The sequence below is a fragment of the Octodon degus genome, unplaced genomic scaffold, assembly GCF_000260255.1.
Source record: "Octodon degus isolate 3935 unplaced genomic scaffold, OctDeg1.0 scaffold00009, whole genome shotgun sequence".
In the NCBI taxonomy this organism is placed as follows: domain Eukaryota; kingdom Metazoa; phylum Chordata; class Mammalia; order Rodentia; family Octodontidae; genus Octodon; species Octodon degus.
Window position 1 is genome coordinate 11,277,838 of NW_004524585.1, and position 19,089 is coordinate 11,296,926.

Here is a 19,089-nt window from a genome sequence, read left to right on the forward strand (position 1 = left end):
TAAAGGGAAAAGAGTAACTATTCAGTCATGGTGTTATGTAGTATGTTAAATAAGATAATACAAGCAAAGTGTAACAGTGTAACAATATCAGAATTACAACAAACATCGTCCAAAAATGTGACCTCTGTATGGCTGTACACATGTGTACACATACACACACACACACACACACACACACACACACATTCTTGTGCAGAAAGGGCCAGAGTGTGTGAGACCACAAAAGACAGAAACTGTCACACTGACTCTCATCTTTGAGGCGCTGTGAGGTTTCTCTAGAAAAAAGCAGCAGGCTCTGGCTCTGGAAACCAGTCCCTGGCCTGGCCTGGAACTCCTGAGCAGGCAGAAGCAGGCAGGGGAGAGTCTGGCACAGACACAGGCCAGACTGATGTCCTCCTGACAGGACAGCCAGGACAGGAAAAAAGGTAAGAGATTACCTTTCCAGCTTCCTCCGGGCCAGGCTGAGACACCCTCCCTAGTCTCAGGCAAGCTCCAAGCCCCAGAGCTGGCGGAGTCCCAGTCTTGCTTATCTCGGGCAACCTGAGTTTCTCAGTGACTTGGACCTGGCAGGACTGTGAGTTGTGGAGCCACATTCAAGGCCTGTGTCCTCCTCCTAGATGGGGGTTCTTCAGGCCCCTGGAGTCTTTAGGTTCACAGGTACTGTAGGGCTGAGAAGGGCAGATTTGGAAAATGTCTGTTCCCATCAGTACCTAGACCACAAGTGGTTCCAGCAAAAATCCTAGTTTGGGATCAGAACACTAGCTTTCAGTAAGTTATGCCCTACAGTGTTGAATCACTACATCCTGCGCCCCTCACTCTATGGGCTCAAGGACTTTTATTCCTCTGTGCCTTTGACATTCCTTCAGTGAAAGCCACCAAAGTCTCTTTGGCTTAAGACTCACTACCAGGCCAGGTGCAGTGGTGCATCCTGTAATTCCAGCACTGGGAAGCCTGAGGCAGGAAGGCTGAGAGTTTGAGGAAAGCCCAGGCTACATAGCAAAATGTAGTCTCAAACAAAACAAAAAAACCAAAGGAAACCTCACTAGATTAGTGTGTGTCTCTTCTTCCAAACATTTCTTCACTCAGCACCCTGGAAATTGGGGGTTGTGTGTGTGTGTGTGTGTGTGTGTGTGTGTGTGTGTACATGTGTATCTGTGGGAGGATGGGGGATTGAACTTAGGGTCCGCACATGCCAGACAAACATTCCACCATTGAGCTGCCTCCCAGCTCTTTAAAAAGTTTTGCCTTGATACAGATTCTCACTAAATTTTCTTGTTTTGTTTTATTTTAGACAAGGCTTTGCTGTGTAGCTCAGGCTAACCTTGAAATCACAGCAATCCTGCCTCAGCCTCCCAAGTGCTGCGCTTATAGTTGTGCGCCACCACGCCCAGCTAAATTGTCTTGACTGGGTTTAAACTTTCCTTCTTCCCATCTCAGCCTCCTGAGTAGCTCCAGCTCATGATGTGCAGCAGAAATGGTTATTTAGAGGGAGAAGTAACACGTGTGTCTAACAAATCCTGAGTCCCAGGCTTTCCCAGTCCATAGTGCCCTGTTACCTGCTGCAGTTAAGAGAGTAGGAGGTGAGAAGTCTGCGAATGCTGCTGGCCAACATGAACAGGGCTCCCACCAGAGGGGCGCACTCCTTTAGGGTAAGGAATGTGGGGAGCCTTGAGAGTCAGCTGTGTAAACATAAACTCACTATGAAGGCGAATATATATATATTTTTTTTTTTATGAGGGCTAATTTTATGTCAAGTGGAGTAGGCCACAGGGCGCCCAGATTAAACACTTTCTATTGGTGAGGGTGTTTCCAGATACAAACAGCACCTGAGCCAGTGGACTCAGTAGACTGTCTCTTGATGTGATCAGGCAGTGCCCAACCACTGAGAGCCTGTGCAGAACAAAATGTGGAGAAGAGAGAATTCTCCCCACTCTCTCTGCTTCCCTACTGGCCTGGAACACTTCATCTCACCTTCTCTTGCCTTCAGACTGAGATTTACATCATTGGCCTCCCTAGTTCTTGGGCCTTTGACTTTTTTGTTGTTGTTGTTGTCTGGTTTTGTATTGTTTTTAGAACAGGGTCTACAGGGTCTCACTAAGTAGATCAGACTCATAGTGATTCTTCTGATTTCAGCCTCCCAAGAGCTGAGATTACAGGTGAGTGCCACCATGCCCAGTCTCAATCTTTGTCTCAGCACACCCTGGGGGCAGGGCCAGCACAGCACGTCAGCATGCCAGGGATTGAACTCTGGCTGCTGAGCTCTGCCTAAGCAGGCACTTTAATACGCTGAGCTATTTGGCTGGCCCTTGACTTTGCATAAATTTACACAGCGTTTTTCCTAGGTCTCCAGCACACAGATGAAGATCATGGGACTCCACAACCTCCACAGTTAAGATAAGTCAGTTATGGACCAGGGAGAAGGCTCAGTAGAATAAGTGCCTCCCTGGCAAGCACAAGGGCCTGAGTTCAATCCCCAGTTCTGGAAAAAAAAAAAAAAAAAAAAAAAAAGAGTCAGTTCTTCATTATCTCTAGATATCTAGTATTTACTCATCCTCTGGAGAACTCTGACTATTCCTGATTGAGTCAAAGGAACCAAGCTCACAAGAGGCAGGTGTATAAGCTTTTTTTTTTTTTTTTTTGTCTTTTTGTGACAGGGTTTTGTTATGTAGTTCAAGGTGGCCTTAAACTCACTTTGTAGCCCAGGGTGGCTTCAAACTTACAGCAGTCTTCCTGTTTCGGCCTCCCTGGTGCTGTGGAGGACCACCTGGGTGACTCTCCTTGAAAGAAGAACAGTTGTCTCCATTTTGGCTGTGCCTGACCCTATTTTCATTTATTGATATGTACAGAGCTGGCTTGGAGTTTTCCTTACCCCTTCAATTGGCTTTAAGCAATGCATACTGGTCTAGCCAAGGCGCTGACGGTAGTCTGTCAAGACAGCATGCATGTTTCTCTGATAATCCACATGTGCAGCTCTTTAATATAAGCCAGATCGAGAAAGGATGAAGAGCCAATGCTTCACGCTGTCAGCTGGGATCGAGCCTTGAAATGGAAGCTATGACTTCCTGGGGCTTGAAAGATTACACTTCAGAGCTAAAGCACTGGACCCCAAAACATTAGATATTATCTCAATAGTATAATGCAGATTGCTCTCTGCATATCGCAAAGGTAAGTGCAGGCCTCCTCCCTAGCCCAGCTCACAGTGCTCACCTACTTCCTGCAATTCTCAGTCATTCATCCTCAAGCCACTCCTCCTTCATGACTGAATAAAATGAGTTTAGCCTTAGAATGAGGCCTTTGTTCCAGAAAGCCATCTTTGTGACTGGACATAGGACCCCTTGGCTCCCCATAATTATAAATATGCTTTAGGGTCTTTATTTTCACCATGTGTTGCACTGAAAGTGGTAGATTGGAATTAACATGGTGGGATTCCAATAATGTATTTTTGGAATTACAAACATAAACTTCTTGGACCAAGATGAGGACCAAAATTCCAGAGTGCTGGAATTACAGGTGTGCCACCATGCCTGGCACATAAATCAGTATTAACTGCCAGGTAGACAAGAGTAGTTCTGAGGACAGGCCTGGGCATTCACTCCTGTATAGAAACCTACTCAGAAGCCACATAATAATCAAAAGATTGCTTAAATAAATATGGAATAAGAGTTTTGACTAATGATGAAAATGTGGAATAATAACTGGTGTCATAGATGTAGAATCAGATTGTATAATGAATATGGAATAAGTGCTTGCTCTGTCAACTGAACTAATACAATTTGTCACCAACTGTGTGAAGTCCTTAGCAACTACGTAGAGATCCTTCAAGACACACAAGAAGGTATCTAGAGCTAAGGGATATTTCATGGCTCCTGGTGAGATATGAAAAAAAATTCTTGCCCTCCATGCCCATAAGAGGTCAAATCTTTAGTTACTGAAATATTTATGCATCGGGTCTAGGTGCTATCTGAACATCGGCTTCTTGCTAAGTCTCCTTCTGAGCTCCAGGTCACCCCTCTCCTGCAGCCTCTGGTCAGCCTGTAGAGTTAATAAAACTGTCCTTAATTACAGTCACACATCCCAAACGGGCTTTTTTTTTCTTTTCTTTTCTTTCTTTCTTTCTTTTCTTTTTTTGCGGAACCAGGGATTGAACTCAAGCCCTTGCACTTGCCAGGGAAGCATTTATTCTACTGAGCAGGCTTTCTTGAATTTACACAGCCAAATGAAATGATGCATCTTAACTATTTTTCTCACATACAAGACACTTTCTCTGATAATCTTTCGTGCTCTGGAGGCCCAATTCATCTGCCTACATTATTTCCAAGTGTTTGGAGCAAACCTTCCCCTTCACTGCAGTCTCCTATTATCCATTACATTGAATTTTCCATAATACAACATATATATATATATATATATATATATATATATATAATTTATCTATTTAATTTATTTATTTAGCAGAACTAGGGATTGAACGCATGCCCTTGCACTTGCCAGGGAACAGCTTATTCCACTGAGCCATCTCCTGGCCCACTACACATATTTTAAAAACGAAGGTGCACAATGGAGAGCCGGGCGTGGTAGCGAACACCTGTCATCCCAACACTCAAGAGACTGAGGCAGGAGGATTGCTGTGAGTTCTAGGCCAGCCTGGGCTACATAGCAAGCCTCTGTCCCAAAACAAAACAAAACAGGTGCAGGAGAAGAGTTCTCTTCATGAAGTCAGGGCATGATTGAGTTTTGCTAGCTCTGAAAAGGGGTAGATGGGTTCCCATCCTTTTAGTCCCTTTTCTCTGGGAAGTATATCCCTCACATCACCTGCTGATCTTTGGGCGGACAGCGCAGAAGAGGCTATAAACTCAAGTCCCTCAAAACGAGGGCCCCAAATTGGCTAGGATCGGCCAGCAGCAAGTGCAAGTAGATACAAGCAGCTCAACATTTTTGAGCCTTTACGTTTCCAGGAGCTGTGACCACAAGCGTCGGAGACCCGGGGGCTACAGATAGTTGCTGGATAACGCCAGGTTCATTTCGGACCCTGGGTAATGCTAATCTTGTCCGCCGGCTGCTCCCCGCTCACGCAGCCCATATGCGGGCCTCGAGGACCTGGGCGTGGTCAGCCCCGCCCACACGCCGACCATTCCTCCCGGGTCCTGATTCCCATTGGCTGCTGGGGAAACGGCTAGCCAATCCCCACAGACCTTAAGGACCGCCTTCGGGTTCACTTCCGCCACTGAAGTCAGTTTCCGCCCGGCTCACCCGGTCTTGCTCACGCGGCTGGAAGTCAAGATGGAGGAGTATGCTCGAGAACCTTGGTGAGCCTTATCCGCGGTCCTTGCCTTTCTTTTAAATCTTTGCCTGGCCCTCGTTTCCTGGTTCAGTCTCCCGAGACGTAAGCCGAACTCAGCCGCAGGCTCATCGAGCTGGGCTTGGCAGTGTCCGGCAGCGGGGACGTGAGCGGCCAGTTGACTTCTTTAGCTCTGCACCGCCCTAGCCCAGCACCCTGTGACTTTGCAGTGGACGGAGAGCAGGTCCAGGCTTGGGCCGGACGGAGTGGGGGCCTCCTCCACGCGTAAGGCCATGTCGACCTTGTCGGGGTCGGTGGAAGTCCCCTCGGCCGGCTGAGGTGACCTTGGGCGCGTCCATGCCCCTCTGCTCAGTTGGAGGAAGGGAAGACGGGCGGCTCCTGCGAGTATAGCTCTGGAGGCTTTGAGTCGTGATCCGTGTCCGCAGGGTGAGGCATCTCAAATGATTGGAATATAGACTTCACCCAAGGAGTCATTTTCTTACTTGGAATTCTCCCTTGGGGTAGGAGGGAGGCAAATAATATCTTGAAAACATAAGAGTGATAGTTGGCTGTGTTTTCTGAAAGACCACGAACAAAAGTTCATGCATTCAGCATGGATCGCGTGAGGGCTGTGTGTTAGGACAGTTTGAAGGATTAAAAACATGAAAGAAGTCGGGCATATACACGCATATGCAGCTGTTAGAAATTCTGGGTTTCTGGGATCATAAATGAAAAATCAAATCTTGGTTTTTGGATCACTATTCCTTTGTGTAAGAGCAAGAGCCAAGGTACCTTCGATTGTGGAAATGTCCAGAACTTGTAAGTTATCGCCTTGCTAGCAGTAGTAGCCATGTTGCCTACTGTGCCTCTTTCTCCCAAAACGTAAATGCATCAGCTCCTCCCCCACTTCGAACTCTTTTTAAAGCCAGTTATTCCCTTCCTGTATTGTGCTTGAATCTGCCGGGCTCAGCACACCTTAAATTGCTGTTAGATATACAGTGATGATACACATTAGCAGGGCAATGAAGTAATTTGGTGAAGTTAAAGATCTTATAAAATAATGAGTTTTCACAAGGTAGCCCCATTTCTACCCTATACTAGAAAACAAACCATGCATTTAGTAAGCTCCTATTCCTTTTTTTTTTTTTTTTTTCTTGGTATGCCTTTATAGAAGCTTCTTTGATTGTCCTCTCCTGCACCACTGTAACCATAAAACTTTGTCATTGTCCAGTTTGAAAGTCACTGGCTCCCTTCATAGCCTGAGCCACACATTCATCGCTTTTTGCCTTCCCTCTTTACTGTCTATTAATGTTTGTGCTGTTTTAAAGACATTGCCACAAGCCTGTATAGTCTTTCCAAGCACTGCTTTATTTTATTTATTTACTTATTTATTTATTTGCACTGCTTCTTTTAAAGTGTAATCACTTGTTGAGCTGTGCATGGAAGTGCATGCCTATAGTCCCAGGATTTGGGAGGCTGAGACAGGAAGAGTGAGTTTGAGGCCAGCTTGGGCAAGCAAAATAAATACGAAAAGAATTTTATGAATTGTGTTAAAGTGTAGACTCCGGGGTTGGGTGTGCAGCTCAGTGGTACAATGCTTGCTTGGCATGTTTGGCAAGGCCCAAGAGTCTTCAAGCTCAAAAACTCCTGCTTCCAGGTGGTGATTGTTGCCCAGTTTAGGACCATATTTAGGGGCAGGAAGGTCCCAAAGCATCTCACTAACAATTAGAATATCTGCTGTGTGTGGTGGTCTTTCTATACAAGGTTATGATTAATATAATGAGCTCGGCATAGTGGTACACGCCTGTAATCCCGGCACTCAGGAGGCTGAGGCAGGATTACTGTGAGTTCAAAGTCAGCCTGAGCTTTATAGTGAGTTCGGGACCAGCCTGAACTACATAGTGAGACCCTTAAACAAAAATCAAACAAAAGAGTAATATACTATTATAATTTGAAAAGGTTTGACAGAGTCTTCACTTTGTATTTCCATTACAAAAATTACTTGTAATTAGATTGTCAGGCAGTGTAATCCTGGGGTTTATAGGTTTAAGAGCAGGTAGATTCCCCATAGCCAACCTGACTATAGTGCTTGTCCTTCGAGACCAGATAAAAGAAATTTCCTCTACTTGGCATGAGTTGCAAATTTATTAACACACTTTTTCTTTCTTTCTTTTTTAAATGTGTTTTTCAGTGCTAGGGATCAGGCCTCTGGGCAGGCTTCTTGCCTGCCAGGCGAGCACTCCAGGACTGAACTACATCCTCATCCCTGCAGAGATTTATAAGCCAGACTCAAACAGTGGTTCTGTTCTACTAATCACAGCATTCAGATTTCAGTATTACAGAAGTCCAATTGCTACATTTGGAAGCTAGTGCTACAAATTAACTTTTAATTATTGGCTATTATTCCAGTGTACTAAATAGATCTAATCAAAACTAGTTTCCAAAACAGGCTAGTTTCAAATGCTTACTTGAACTCAGTGAACCAGAAAAGAATTAGAGACTTTTTAAAATTTGTCTTTATCTGTAGCTGTGGAATCTTCATTGGGTCTGAGCCTTAAAAGTTATGATTGCTTACAGGGCTTATCCTGCTCTCTAGAAGACAGAATCAACACTGCTGATTGTTGTGTAATTTCCTGCATACTTGTTTATTTGCTTTTGTCTAATGCAAGACTTATTAACAGACATTAAAAACGGATACAGTACTTGCTAAATGAAAGTCTCAAGTGCTGTATGCATTTGGAAGTTAACTCTTTTTCCATTCCTTCTAGCTAAGATGACTTGGGGCCAAATAGATAGGGCTGTGTTCAGTATCCGTTATCTGTCTACATTTTATAGGCCAAATGTTTATCAGTTGCACTGAGCCCTGTATTACAATCTGTTGCAGCCCTCACTTTATTAGAAAGGTTTTCTGGTTTCTGATGGGAACTAGATCACCTTTTTGTCCCCTCCTGCAGCCCCTGGCGAATTGTGGATGACTGCGGTGGAGCCTTTACGATGGGCACCATAGGCGGCGGGATCTTTCAAGCTATCAAAGGTTTTCGAAATTCTCCAGTGGTAAGCAGGTGGCTGGTATTATTTTACCATCTGGAAACTGGGTTCTGATCAGATTTCTGGTGGCTCCATCGGGGGCTAGAAATATTACGCATGTCTATTGATTAAAGTTTGAGTTGCTCTTTTGTAACAGGGAGTAAACCACAGACTTCGAGGGAGTTTGACAGCTATTAAAACCAGGGCTCCACAGTTGGGAGGTAGGTAGAACTGTTCCATTTGTGCTCCAATTTGCTTGAAGATGAAATTTTTCTTTTTCCTTTTTTAAGACTATATGTACCAGTTAGTGATTTTAGTTTGATCTAATAGCTTGTTAGAAAATAATAGCTCTATAGGTTCTTCTTGATTTATGGCTCGTTTGGGAAGTTGACTTGAGTTAATGTATCCATTTGAGAATCTTGTCCGTTTCCTTCAGATATTCAGGGATTTCTCCCATCTCAGCCCCAATCCAGGGAAGGCAGAGTGGTTAAAGCTCATGTTTTAGGTCAGGAATGACAGTGTCTGGGGCAAATAAAGCAGAAAAGAACTGAAAGGTTAAGTTTTCTCATAGAGAGGAACTGAGCCACTGGGCTTTCCTCCGAGGATAGCTTTTAGACACTGCAGAGATGAGTGCAAGCTTTTAAAAGATTGTGGTCATTGCACTTACAAAACTTGGTTTCTCAGAAGTTGGGAGGCAGGAAATGACAGAAAATGTGGAACTTACATTCATGTACAATGATGTAGTCAAATTGGAGACACCTGATTATTCTCATGGGCCGTGACTACTTGTCATTCCTTCAAAATGAAGAATTTAGGCCTGGGAATGTAGTTCAGTAGTAGAATACTCACTGAGCATGTCTGAAGTCTAAGTTAATTCCCAGCACCAGAGAAAAGGGTGCTAGAGAAAGGAAAGGAGAGAGAAATCAATTCAGCAGGGTAATTCTAATGCAGCTAGGTGTCATACTTCCCTCCTGAGACAGTAGGTTACGGAGTAAGGTTTTTTTGTTTTTTTTTCTTTTTAAATAGTTTGAGATATCAGATAATGGGCCAAAACTTAGGAGCTGTATGCTATGGTAGCGCTATGAAGCTACTGAGGAGGTCGTGTCTACTCCCTTTAGCTAGTAACATGAGCCCTGGAAGAAGAGCCTGCGGGTTCTGGTTGAGACATTGGGTGGGACCCAGTGAGTGTATCTAGTTATCCACTACCCTGTGGTGTCAGAGGAGAAAGAATGAAATGTTTGGGGCTTTTTTATGCAGTTTTTATTTTTATTTTTTTACTTTGTTTGATATAATAGCTTTTTATGTCATGTACGACTTGAGTATTCAGCCTGGGAGATGGCTCATTGGAGTAAGCGCTTTCCTGGCAAGCACAAGGGCTCAAGTTCAATCCCTGGTTCTACAAAAAAAAAGGACTTTGAGTATTAATTTTTCATTTTAGAATTGGAAAACATAGAGAAACACACATAATTTTGTTACCCAGAAATGCTGACAGTGAAAATCTTAATGTCTTTACTAAATTTCGTTTGTTTTTGTGTATGTATGTGTGTTTTTGTTGTACTTTACAAAGTGTTTTCACATTTAGGTAGAGTACAAAGTAAACAACCTGCTTTCTTAAAGTTTTTATTTTATTTATTGTTGTAACATTTATTTAGTGTGTGTGTGTGTGTGTGTGTGTGTGTGTGTGTGGCCAGCTCAGCCCACCAGGGGGCGCGGCTGACTGGCATGTGGTGCTGGGGGATCGAACCGTGGTCCCTGTGCTTTGCCAAGCTTGTTCCAAGTAGGTGCTTTAGACCACTGAGCCATCTCTCCAGCCCCTCTTAAAGTTTTTAGATGTATCCTTGAGAAATAAAGACAGAAAGGAGGAGTACTTTCCACAGTTGTTGTTTTTTTTTTTTCCCCCTCAGTACCAGGGATCGAGCTCAGGACCCTGAGCTTGCCAGACAGGCGCTTATTCTACTAAACTATCTCCCCAGCCCTCCATAGTTCTAACTATTCATATTCATTTGCTACTTCAGTTTGTGTTGGTTTATACCTGTAGCATATTCCAAAATAGCTGGATTTCTTTTATTTTTCTATTACTGATTTTCAAAAAGCAGGTTGATTGTGCCACTTAATGAATAAAAGAAAAAATAAAGCTAAGTAAAGTTATAAAAGAAGAAAGAAGACAGAATGATTTGATTTTTTTTATTATTGCTGTAATTTAAATGTGTGTTGTTTCTAAAACGGTATAAAAATCTAAAAGGTGATTTACATGTTTTTAGACATTTACAGCCTCTTTTAGATGTGGCTTTCTTTTTATTCCTTTTTTTGGATATCATTAGAAACGAGGTGTAATTTAAATTAATTTTTATTAATTTTTTAAATTAATTTTTACAACAGGTAGCTTTGCCATTTGGGGAGGTCTGTTCTCCATGATTGACTGTAGTATGGTTCAAGTCAGAGGCAAAGAAGACCCCTGGAATTCCATCACTAGTGGTGCCTTGACAGGGGCCATCCTGGCAGCGAGAAGTAAGCCACCCTTGTAGAGGGGCTGGGGGAGCCGACCGCTGGGAACACCTTGGGTGTCTTAGCCCTAATGATATCTGTAATAAGACTTGAGTGTGGCTTGGTTGGGATAGCGTGAGTGCATGTGGGAGGTTGGAAAGAACTAAGGAGGCTGTATGCTTGGAACGTTGGAGAAGGAGAGAGCTTGGAGCACTAGCCCTTGTGCACAGTGCTTAGGAGCACTTCCGGGGGCCTGGTTTGGGCCTTTTATTAACTGTGTGACTGGGAAGTATGCCGGATTTTACGTGCTTAATTCCATCGGTGTTCTAGAATTGGTAACACGTTCCCCATTGGATTGCTAGGAGTAAAGAGTCTAAACCTGGCTTCTGAATCTTAGGGACAGGCAGCAAACAATTCATTTGAGGTTAGTGGTTTAGATCAATGGTTTGTAAACTTTTTCTGTAGAAGGCCAAGTTGTATTTTAGGCTTTCTGTTCTATATATATATATATTTTTTTTAATCTCCCCCTGGTCCCTCCAGGGTGTATTTTATTTTTTTCCATAATTTTATTGAGAAACAGATAGCAATGAGACAGTTTCAAACCAAATTGGTAGGACAGTTTCAATAATTAACACATTGCATACATTCTTCTTAGTGGTTAATTGCTGTACAAGATGCAGACATGATATCCTATTTACAAACACTATTAGAACAAATCCCTCTATTCATTAAGAGAATGTAACTATATATCTAGCCTAACTACTTTGAATACATAGATACAAAATGGACATTCATCTGTATCCTCTTTTTTTGTTAAGTTTTGTTATTTGAATATTATAGGTGTGTTAACTCAGCAAAATATTCCAAAAGAGTCCAGTAGTCCATAATAGTATTGGGTCTTCCACTTCACTGGCAGTGTCAGAAATTGTTGACCTGAGTCCCCTACAGCTCAACATAACACCATGGCTTTACTTCTTATACTTCATTTTTATACTTTTCTGCTGGACGGTTAAGACCAAAGTAAAGCAGGACCTATGCAACAAGAGTTGTAGCTTTTGGGTCTGATAAGGTCAATGAAATCCTCTCAGGATTTATCCTGAGATCCTGTACCTCAGATTGTAGATCCTTTGTCAGTGTCAGCCATGTGGATGAGTCATGGCCATTGCTTGGCCAGTGTGCTCTCTGTGAAAGCCTGAGAGAATGTTTCCTCTCCATGTGACTCTCCTTATGCACACTCTACATCATCGATCACTTTCCTCTTTGGCCCCATAATCTCCTCGATCAGAAAATTTGGGACACTACCGAGTTATGTGACATTACAGTACAAGTTCTCATATGTCCTGGGTCTTAATTGACCTTGGAAGGCTAGGGCTAAAATGTTGGCTTTCCTTGTGGCCCTCCTTTTTCTCTAATTTTGGTCTGTAAACTTAGGTTGTTAACCCTCCAGAAGACAAGCTTATTGTTATTACCATACAACCTAGGCTGTTAAGCTTAACCTCACCATCTGTCTGAATATCAAGCATCTTAGGGGCCAGGGAGATGGCTCAGTGGAATAAGCGCTTCCCTGGCAAGCGCAAGGGTCTGAGTTCAATCCCCAGTTCTGCCAAAAACAAAAACAAAATCTTAGGCATAACATGGAACAATTATTTTTCATCAAGTATTGATATGTTGAACTTTAAGTCCCCACAGAATATGATGAAAAAACATTTAAAAATTAGAATATATTTTTAATCTGTACGATCTTTGCTGCAGTGGGTTAGCTCTGCTGTCACCATGGGAGAATACCCCGCAGAGGAACGTAATTAAAGAACATGGCTGTATTCCCTTACAACTTTATTTTTTAAAAGTAGGCAGTGGGTTGGATTTGATCTTCAGGCTGTGGTTTGCCGACTGTGGGTGTCAGACAGTAAGAAAATAGGTGGGGTTGAGAGGAGCATGTACAGCGTAGAAGCCGTTTCCTTTAGAGCAACCTCTTTGTTTCTGATGTCTTCAGATGGACCGGTGGCCATGGTCGGGTCAGCTGCGATGGGTGGCATTCTCCTAGCTTTAATCGAAGGAGCTGGTATCTTGTTGACAAGATTTGCCTCTTCACAATTTCCCAACGGTGAGTCTTCTCTCTGCTTAATGCCATAGCTTGGATACTTTGGAATGGTTTTAGCATGTTAAGAAAAACATTTTGTCGCTAAAATGGTGTAGTTTGCAATTTCTACATTAGGCATGAACGTGCTGTGTAGTTCATAAAGACTGATAATAAACTTGGATTCTAGTCAGAAAAGTGAACATGGGTGAAATGACCATGTTTAGTCACAGAAATATTTGAGTACTTGCCATTGGACACTTTATAGATCTTAGGTGTTTTCAGTGCCCACTTTTCCATAAACTTGGGGTGTTTTTTGGTTTTTTTTTTGCCTTTATTTTTTTTAAGACATAATCTCTTTCTTTAGTTCAGGCTAGCTTAGAACTTTCCCTGTAGGCCAGGCTGGTCTCAAACAAAGACCAGCCATCTAAGCTACCTGAGTCTGGGGCTGAGGAGTGCACCACCATACTGGCTCCCGTCTGTGCATGCCAGGCACTGTCATAGGTGCTGGGGATAAATATGGAAATCAGTATGGAGACTCCTTAGAAAAGTTGGACTGGAAATCCCCCCCTTTTTTTTTTTTTTTTTGGCAGAACTGGGGATTGAACTCAGGTCTTTGTGCTTGCCAGGCAAGTGCTTATTCCACTGAGCCATCTCCCCAGCCCCAGTGCTGGGGATAAATAGTGAACAAGACATTCCCTGCCTTCACGGACTTGGTTTCTGGTTCAATAACACAAGACTAACCCATTGGCAGGTCTGTGAGATAATTTCAAATGATGTTGCTTGCTTTGAAGAAATAAAGTGGTGAAAAAAAAGAAAATGGTGGGAGGAAGTGACTTGTGTTTGGGGGATCACTTCAGGGTTCACAGGAAAGTCTTTGAGAGGTCGGTAGTTTGTTGCTAATTATTCCTCTTGTCTGATGCCTAGGGGAAAAGTAAAATTATAGACTGGATATTCATCTGCCATAAGCTTAAACCATGCGTGGCAAAGCATGTCTGTCATCCCAGCACTCAGAAGGCTGAGGCAGGGATTTCCATAAGTTTGAGGCCAGCCTGGGCTACATAGTGACACCCTGTCTCAAAAATTAGACAAACAGAAAAACAAAAGAACTTGCTGATGTATGCAGTTTTAACTGTCAAAAAGTTGCACTGTTTCAGTGAATATATTCCTTGATAGTGGAGGAGGCAGAAAGATGTGATACAGTAGTAAACTTGAGCTGGTCTTGGGCAGGGAAATAGGTAGAGCAGTGAGATGTATTGAAAATTAACTGTGGACTGGGAACAGATTGTTCATAGAGCTGGGCATGGTGGTGCATGCCTGTAACCCCAGCACTCAGGAAGCTGAGGCAGGATGACTGTGGCAAGTTCGAGACCAGCCTGGGCTACAAAGTGAGCTCAAGGCCATCCTGAACTGCATAGCGAGACCCTGTCTCAAAAGACAAAAAGAGATTCAGCAAACAGGAATAGGCTAGGCCTCCGATTTGATCTGGTTGCCCTGAGTGTGTATGAGAGATTCACTTTTTACCTCTGAGTTTAGCACTCTGACAGTTACTTTATAACTTTGCTTTTTTAGTTTGTTTTGGTCCTCTTGGTGTGCGGGACTTCACACGGAGGCAGGTGTGGTGCAGGCAGGCGTGGTGCGCATGTCTGCGATCCTAGCGCTCTCAGAGGCTGAGGCCAGGTCACAAGGTCGAACACAGCTTGGCCAGCTGAGCAACTTAACTTAGCACAGCTCTTTCTTGAGATAAAACATTTTTGTGTGTGTGTTTTGTGTGTGTGTTTGGCAGAACCAGGGATTGAACTCAGGCCCTTGCGCTTGCCAGGGAAGCACTTATTCCACTAAACCAACTCCCTGGCCCCGAAAACATTTTTAAAAGGACTAGAATATAGCTCATTAAGAAGGCCCAGAACAAAAAGGAAAAGGATTTCACATGGAACATCCAAAGATTTCCATATGTTCAAAAATGAATACACAAAGACTTAGTTATGTCGTCTTTTAGAAATTAGCCCTGGTTACTCTGTGTTAAGTCTTTTTCTTTTGTTTTTACTAATCAAAACTCACCGTTCATACAGAAGCAGTCTAAAAATAGGCCTATTTTAGCCAAGAGAGGTGGCTCTTTTAAAAAGCTGTCTAGGGGGACATCTTTGAAAAGTCAATCATATTTTTCCAATTAACTTACACAAAGTTCTTAAAGCAGTGAGAAAAGGGTAGCTAGAACTGTACTTAATGGTAATAATGGTTAGCTTTGGCTTATCTTTTTTCATTCCTTTCTGTTATGAGCTTTTGTAGTGAAATAAAAGTATATTGTTGCCAAAAGTTCTGGGGCTGGGGAGATGGCTCAGTGGAATAAGCGCTTGCCTGGCAAGCACAAGGGCCTGAGTTCAATTCCCAGTTCCACAAAAAAAAAAAAAAAAAAAAAAGTATATTGTTAAGAGTGCTGTATTTTGGAAAGCTTTAGAGAATTTTACCATTGGTACACTTTTTTTTTTTTTTTGGTGTTTTTGAGACAGGGTCTCACTATGCAGCTCAGGCTGGCCTTCAGCTCACTTTGTAGCTAAGGCTGCTCATATAACAATCCACCTGCCTCAGCCTCCCAAGCTCTGGGATTACAGATGTGTGCCATCATGCCAAGCACTAATTTAACTCTTCTTTGTTTCTTTTGTTTTTTTTTTTTTGTTTTGTTTTGTTTTTTGTTTTGAGACAGAGTCTTGCTGTGTAGGGCTAGACTTAACCTCACTGGCTACAGAAGAGCAGTAATCCTTCCCATTGCTGGGCTTATGGCTGTGCGCCATCTTTAACTCTTCTTTCCAGATATGTTCTTGTCTACTGTTCTTGTCTACTTTCCTTAAAGAGGAAAATGATTAATGATTCCTCTAAAAGTCTTCTAAAAGCCATCCCACCCGCCCCTCTACTCCTTTGGGGGATGGCGTTTTGAGACAGAGTATCTCTGTAGCCCAGGCTGGTCTTGAACTTGTAGCAGTCCTTGTGCTTCAGCCTCCCAAGTCCTCTGAGTTTGAAAACTAAGCTAATTTTGTTTGTTCTGTAGCAGCCTAGGCTGAATTTTCCCATTTCAAAGCTCATTCTCTACCTAATTGGTTCTGTAAATTGGATTATTTCATTCTTTTAAAATATGGCTAAGGAAACAGACATAGTAGAGCATATCTAATCCCAGCACTCTGGAGACTGAGGGAGGGGAATCACTCGAGTTTAAGGCCAATTTAGAATACTTACTAAGACAAAACTAAAAAAAAATATGGCTAAACTTTGTGAAAATACTTTTATATTGTTATTTTTTAATTTTATTTTTGTGTTTGGTGCTGAGGACCAAACCCAGGGCTTCCAGCTTGCTAGGCAAGCATTCTGCTGCTGAGCCAAATCTCCAGCCCCAACTTTTAATTATTTTATTTTATTTTTTTGGCGGAACCAGGGATTGAACTCAGGCCCTTGCGCTTTCAAGATAATTGCTTTACCTTCTATGGAGACATACCTTTTTTAAATTATATGATACCAGATTCTCTTTATACCTTTTTTTTTTCAATCGCAGGCCCTCAGTTTGCGGAAGATCCCTCCCAGTTGCCTTCAGCCCAGTTACCACCTTCACCTTTTGGAGACTACCGGCAGTATCAGTAGGACTTGACTCCCAGGGTCTTCTCATCAGAATGAGCTGCGTTGAAAAAGGGTTTTAGAAGATCAAGTTACAGTCTGTTTTTAAAACTGTAGGTGGGACAACTGTGGCCAAATAGGCTATGAAGAGACTTTTAGCACTTTTTCTATTTAAAGAAACATGAAGAGGGATAGAAGATACTACATTTATTTATTCACACTTGGATTGCATTTGTGATCAAAATAGATGTCTAATATCATTAAAAGAAAATGCAGTAAGTGCTTAGAAGATGAAGGACCAAAGGGCAAATTACAGTGAAACGTGACCTTCGTTTCCCTGGGGACTTCTCGGGCTGGCTTTATGTGTGCTGTTATTCAAACAATAAAAGCTCCTGGAACTTACTTTTCTTGTAAGATAAGCTGTAGAATTCTACTTTTCATACTGAGCCTACTTCATGTAATGCATGTTTTGTACAAGTCCCTCATCTCAAATTATGTAGAAGAATGGTGAGAGGCAACAGGAACCACATCACAGTGAAATGCTCTGTGGGTTTAGGGCATAGTGAAATGCTTGTCCTTTAAAAGCAGAAGGCAGGGTGTGCTGTCTTGGCCTTGAGGATACGGAATGCAAAACCGTTACCTTTCAGGTGCGTGTTTTGATTCGTGGTCATGACAATCTCAGGAGAAGCAACTTGGTTCCAATATACTTGATTCTACGTGAGGAGAATTCTTGCAGGGAGAAGTTTTGGGTTCCTTGTGTGCTTACAGATAAAATATGCTGTTTTTAATGTGTCTTAAGTCCCTTAAGCTGATTGAGGAGATACGTAATTTTTTTTTTTTTTTTTGCTGGACTGGGGATTAAACTCAGGCCGTTGCTCTTGCCAGGGAGGTGCTTATTCTATTGTGCCATCTCCCCAGCCCCTAAAAGATTTGAATTTTTTTTTTTTTTTTAAGGAGATATGTATTGGCCCTGGAAATTTTACTAGCGTTTTGGAAGAGGCTGTTCTGATAGTAGTGGAAGTGAGCTACGGCCTGTAGCAGGGATGATATTAGTCCCCAGCTGCCTAAGTTAATATCTATGCGAGAGGAGGAACAAATCCCTATGGGTTCTATAAACACATTTATTCTTGAGCACAGTGCCATGGGCTAGTAAGCACTTAATTACATATTGTGGTTTGATAGTTTTTACTGTGGTAAAATGTACATAAAATAATCATAAGCATTTTTTTTTTTTTTGGGTACCAGGCATCAAACTCAGGACCTTGCTCTTGCCAGGCAGGCATGTATGCCACTGAGCTATCCACCCGGCCCTAATCATAAGCATTTTAAGTGTGTACCTCTGTGGCATTTGAGTACAGGTACAATGTCATTTATCATTGAACAGTAGCTCCCGTTCTCCCCCTCCCCAGCCTCTGTGAGTCATGATTCTGCTTTCTATCTGAATTTGCCTACTCTAGGTGTCTTATATATGTGAAATTATATAATTGTTCTTTTGGGGGCCAGGGATATAGCTCAGTGGCGTAAGCACCTGCCTAGCAAGTGCAAGGTCCTGAGTTCGATCCCTGGTACCGCCAGAAAATAAATAAATAAAATATTTGTTCTTTGTTTCCTTTCACTTGGTATAGTGTTTCAAGGTCCATTTCCTTTCTAATATATATCAATTTTTTTTTTTTTTTTTTGGCAGAACTGGGGATTGAACTCAGGCCCTTGAGCTTGTCAGGGAAGCACTTATTCCACTGAGCCATCTCCCTGGCCCTTTTTCTTCCCCCCATCTTTTAAGACAGGGTCTCTGGGCGGGGGCAAAAAAAAAAGGGGGTCTCACTATGTAGTTCAGGCTGGCTTTGAGCTTACTTTGTAATCCAGGCTGGTCTCGAACTCACAGCAGTTCCTCCTGCCTCACCCACCCGAGTGCTACAATCCGAAGCATGCGCCACCATGTCTAGCTCAAATTTCATTTTAGTGACATGGTATCCATGTAATCCATACTGTTTATTAATTCATTTGTTTGGGTCACTTGGGGTTTGTCCATCTTTTGGTTATGGTGAATTACGCTGCTGTGAACATTGGTGTACAAATGCCTGAGTCTGGCCTTGTTCTTTTGGATACGCAGCCAGCAGAGACATTGCTGAAACGAGGTGGTTCCTGGGTTAGCTTTGACAGACTGAGAGACTGCCTTCCACTACAACTGTGCCGTTCTAGATCCCCCTGGCAGGGCAAGAGGGTGCTGGTTCTTCTACGTCCTGGCCAACACTTGTCAGTTTTGTTTTTTATTTTTTTCAGTGCTGGCCATCAAACAGAGCCACTTTCTCAGCCAGTGTTGTATCCCTGAGTGACTCTCCCAGCTCTTTTTTTTTTTTTAATTTTGACATCATTGGGGCCGGAGAGATGGCTCAGTGGAGCCTGGCAAGTGCAAGGGCCTGATTCCTGGTTGGGGGGGGGGGGGAAGGTTTTGTTTTGTTTTGTTTTTTTTTGACATCCTAGCATATGCAAAATGGTGCATTGTGGTTTTGAATTGCATTTCCCTGAAGGTATTGAGGTTTTATGTGCTCCTGGGCCATGTATATGTATATCTTTGGAGATAGTTTGTGTATCTTTGGAGAATCTTTAGCTCTTTAACTAG

At 42.7% G+C, this 19,089-nt stretch overlaps 1 protein-coding gene across 1 annotated transcript; it reads left to right on the forward strand.

Moving 5' to 3' along the window:
- The first annotated feature begins 5,230 nt into the window (after positions 1-5,230).
- Timm17a (translocase of inner mitochondrial membrane 17A) lies at positions 5,231-17,351 on the forward strand. Its single transcript, XM_004625347.3, has 6 exons — positions 5,231-5,306; positions 8,233-8,332; positions 8,463-8,526; positions 10,685-10,813; positions 12,783-12,893; positions 16,411-17,351. The coding sequence occupies exons 1-6, from the start codon at positions 5,281-5,283 to the stop codon at positions 16,494-16,496; spliced, it is 516 nt and encodes a 171-aa protein (XP_004625404.1). The 5' UTR covers positions 5,231-5,280; the 3' UTR covers positions 16,497-17,351.
- The last annotated feature ends 1,738 nt before the right edge of the window (positions 17,352-19,089 follow it).

What these genes read in the sequence shown, in the direction of transcription:
- Timm17a (XM_004625347.3), top strand. Translation starts at nt 5,281, where the DNA reads ATGGAGGAGTATGCTCGAGAACCTTG. An exon ending in GTTTTCGAAATTCTCCAGTG is followed by an intron (nt 8,333 to 8,462) that starts GTAAGCAGGTGG and finishes CTTTTGTAACAG; the next exon opens with GGAGTAAACCACAGACTTCG. An exon ending in CAGGGCTCCACAGTTGGGAG is followed by an intron (nt 8,527 to 10,684) that starts GTAGGTAGAACT and finishes TTTTTACAACAG; the next exon opens with GTAGCTTTGCCATTTGGGGA.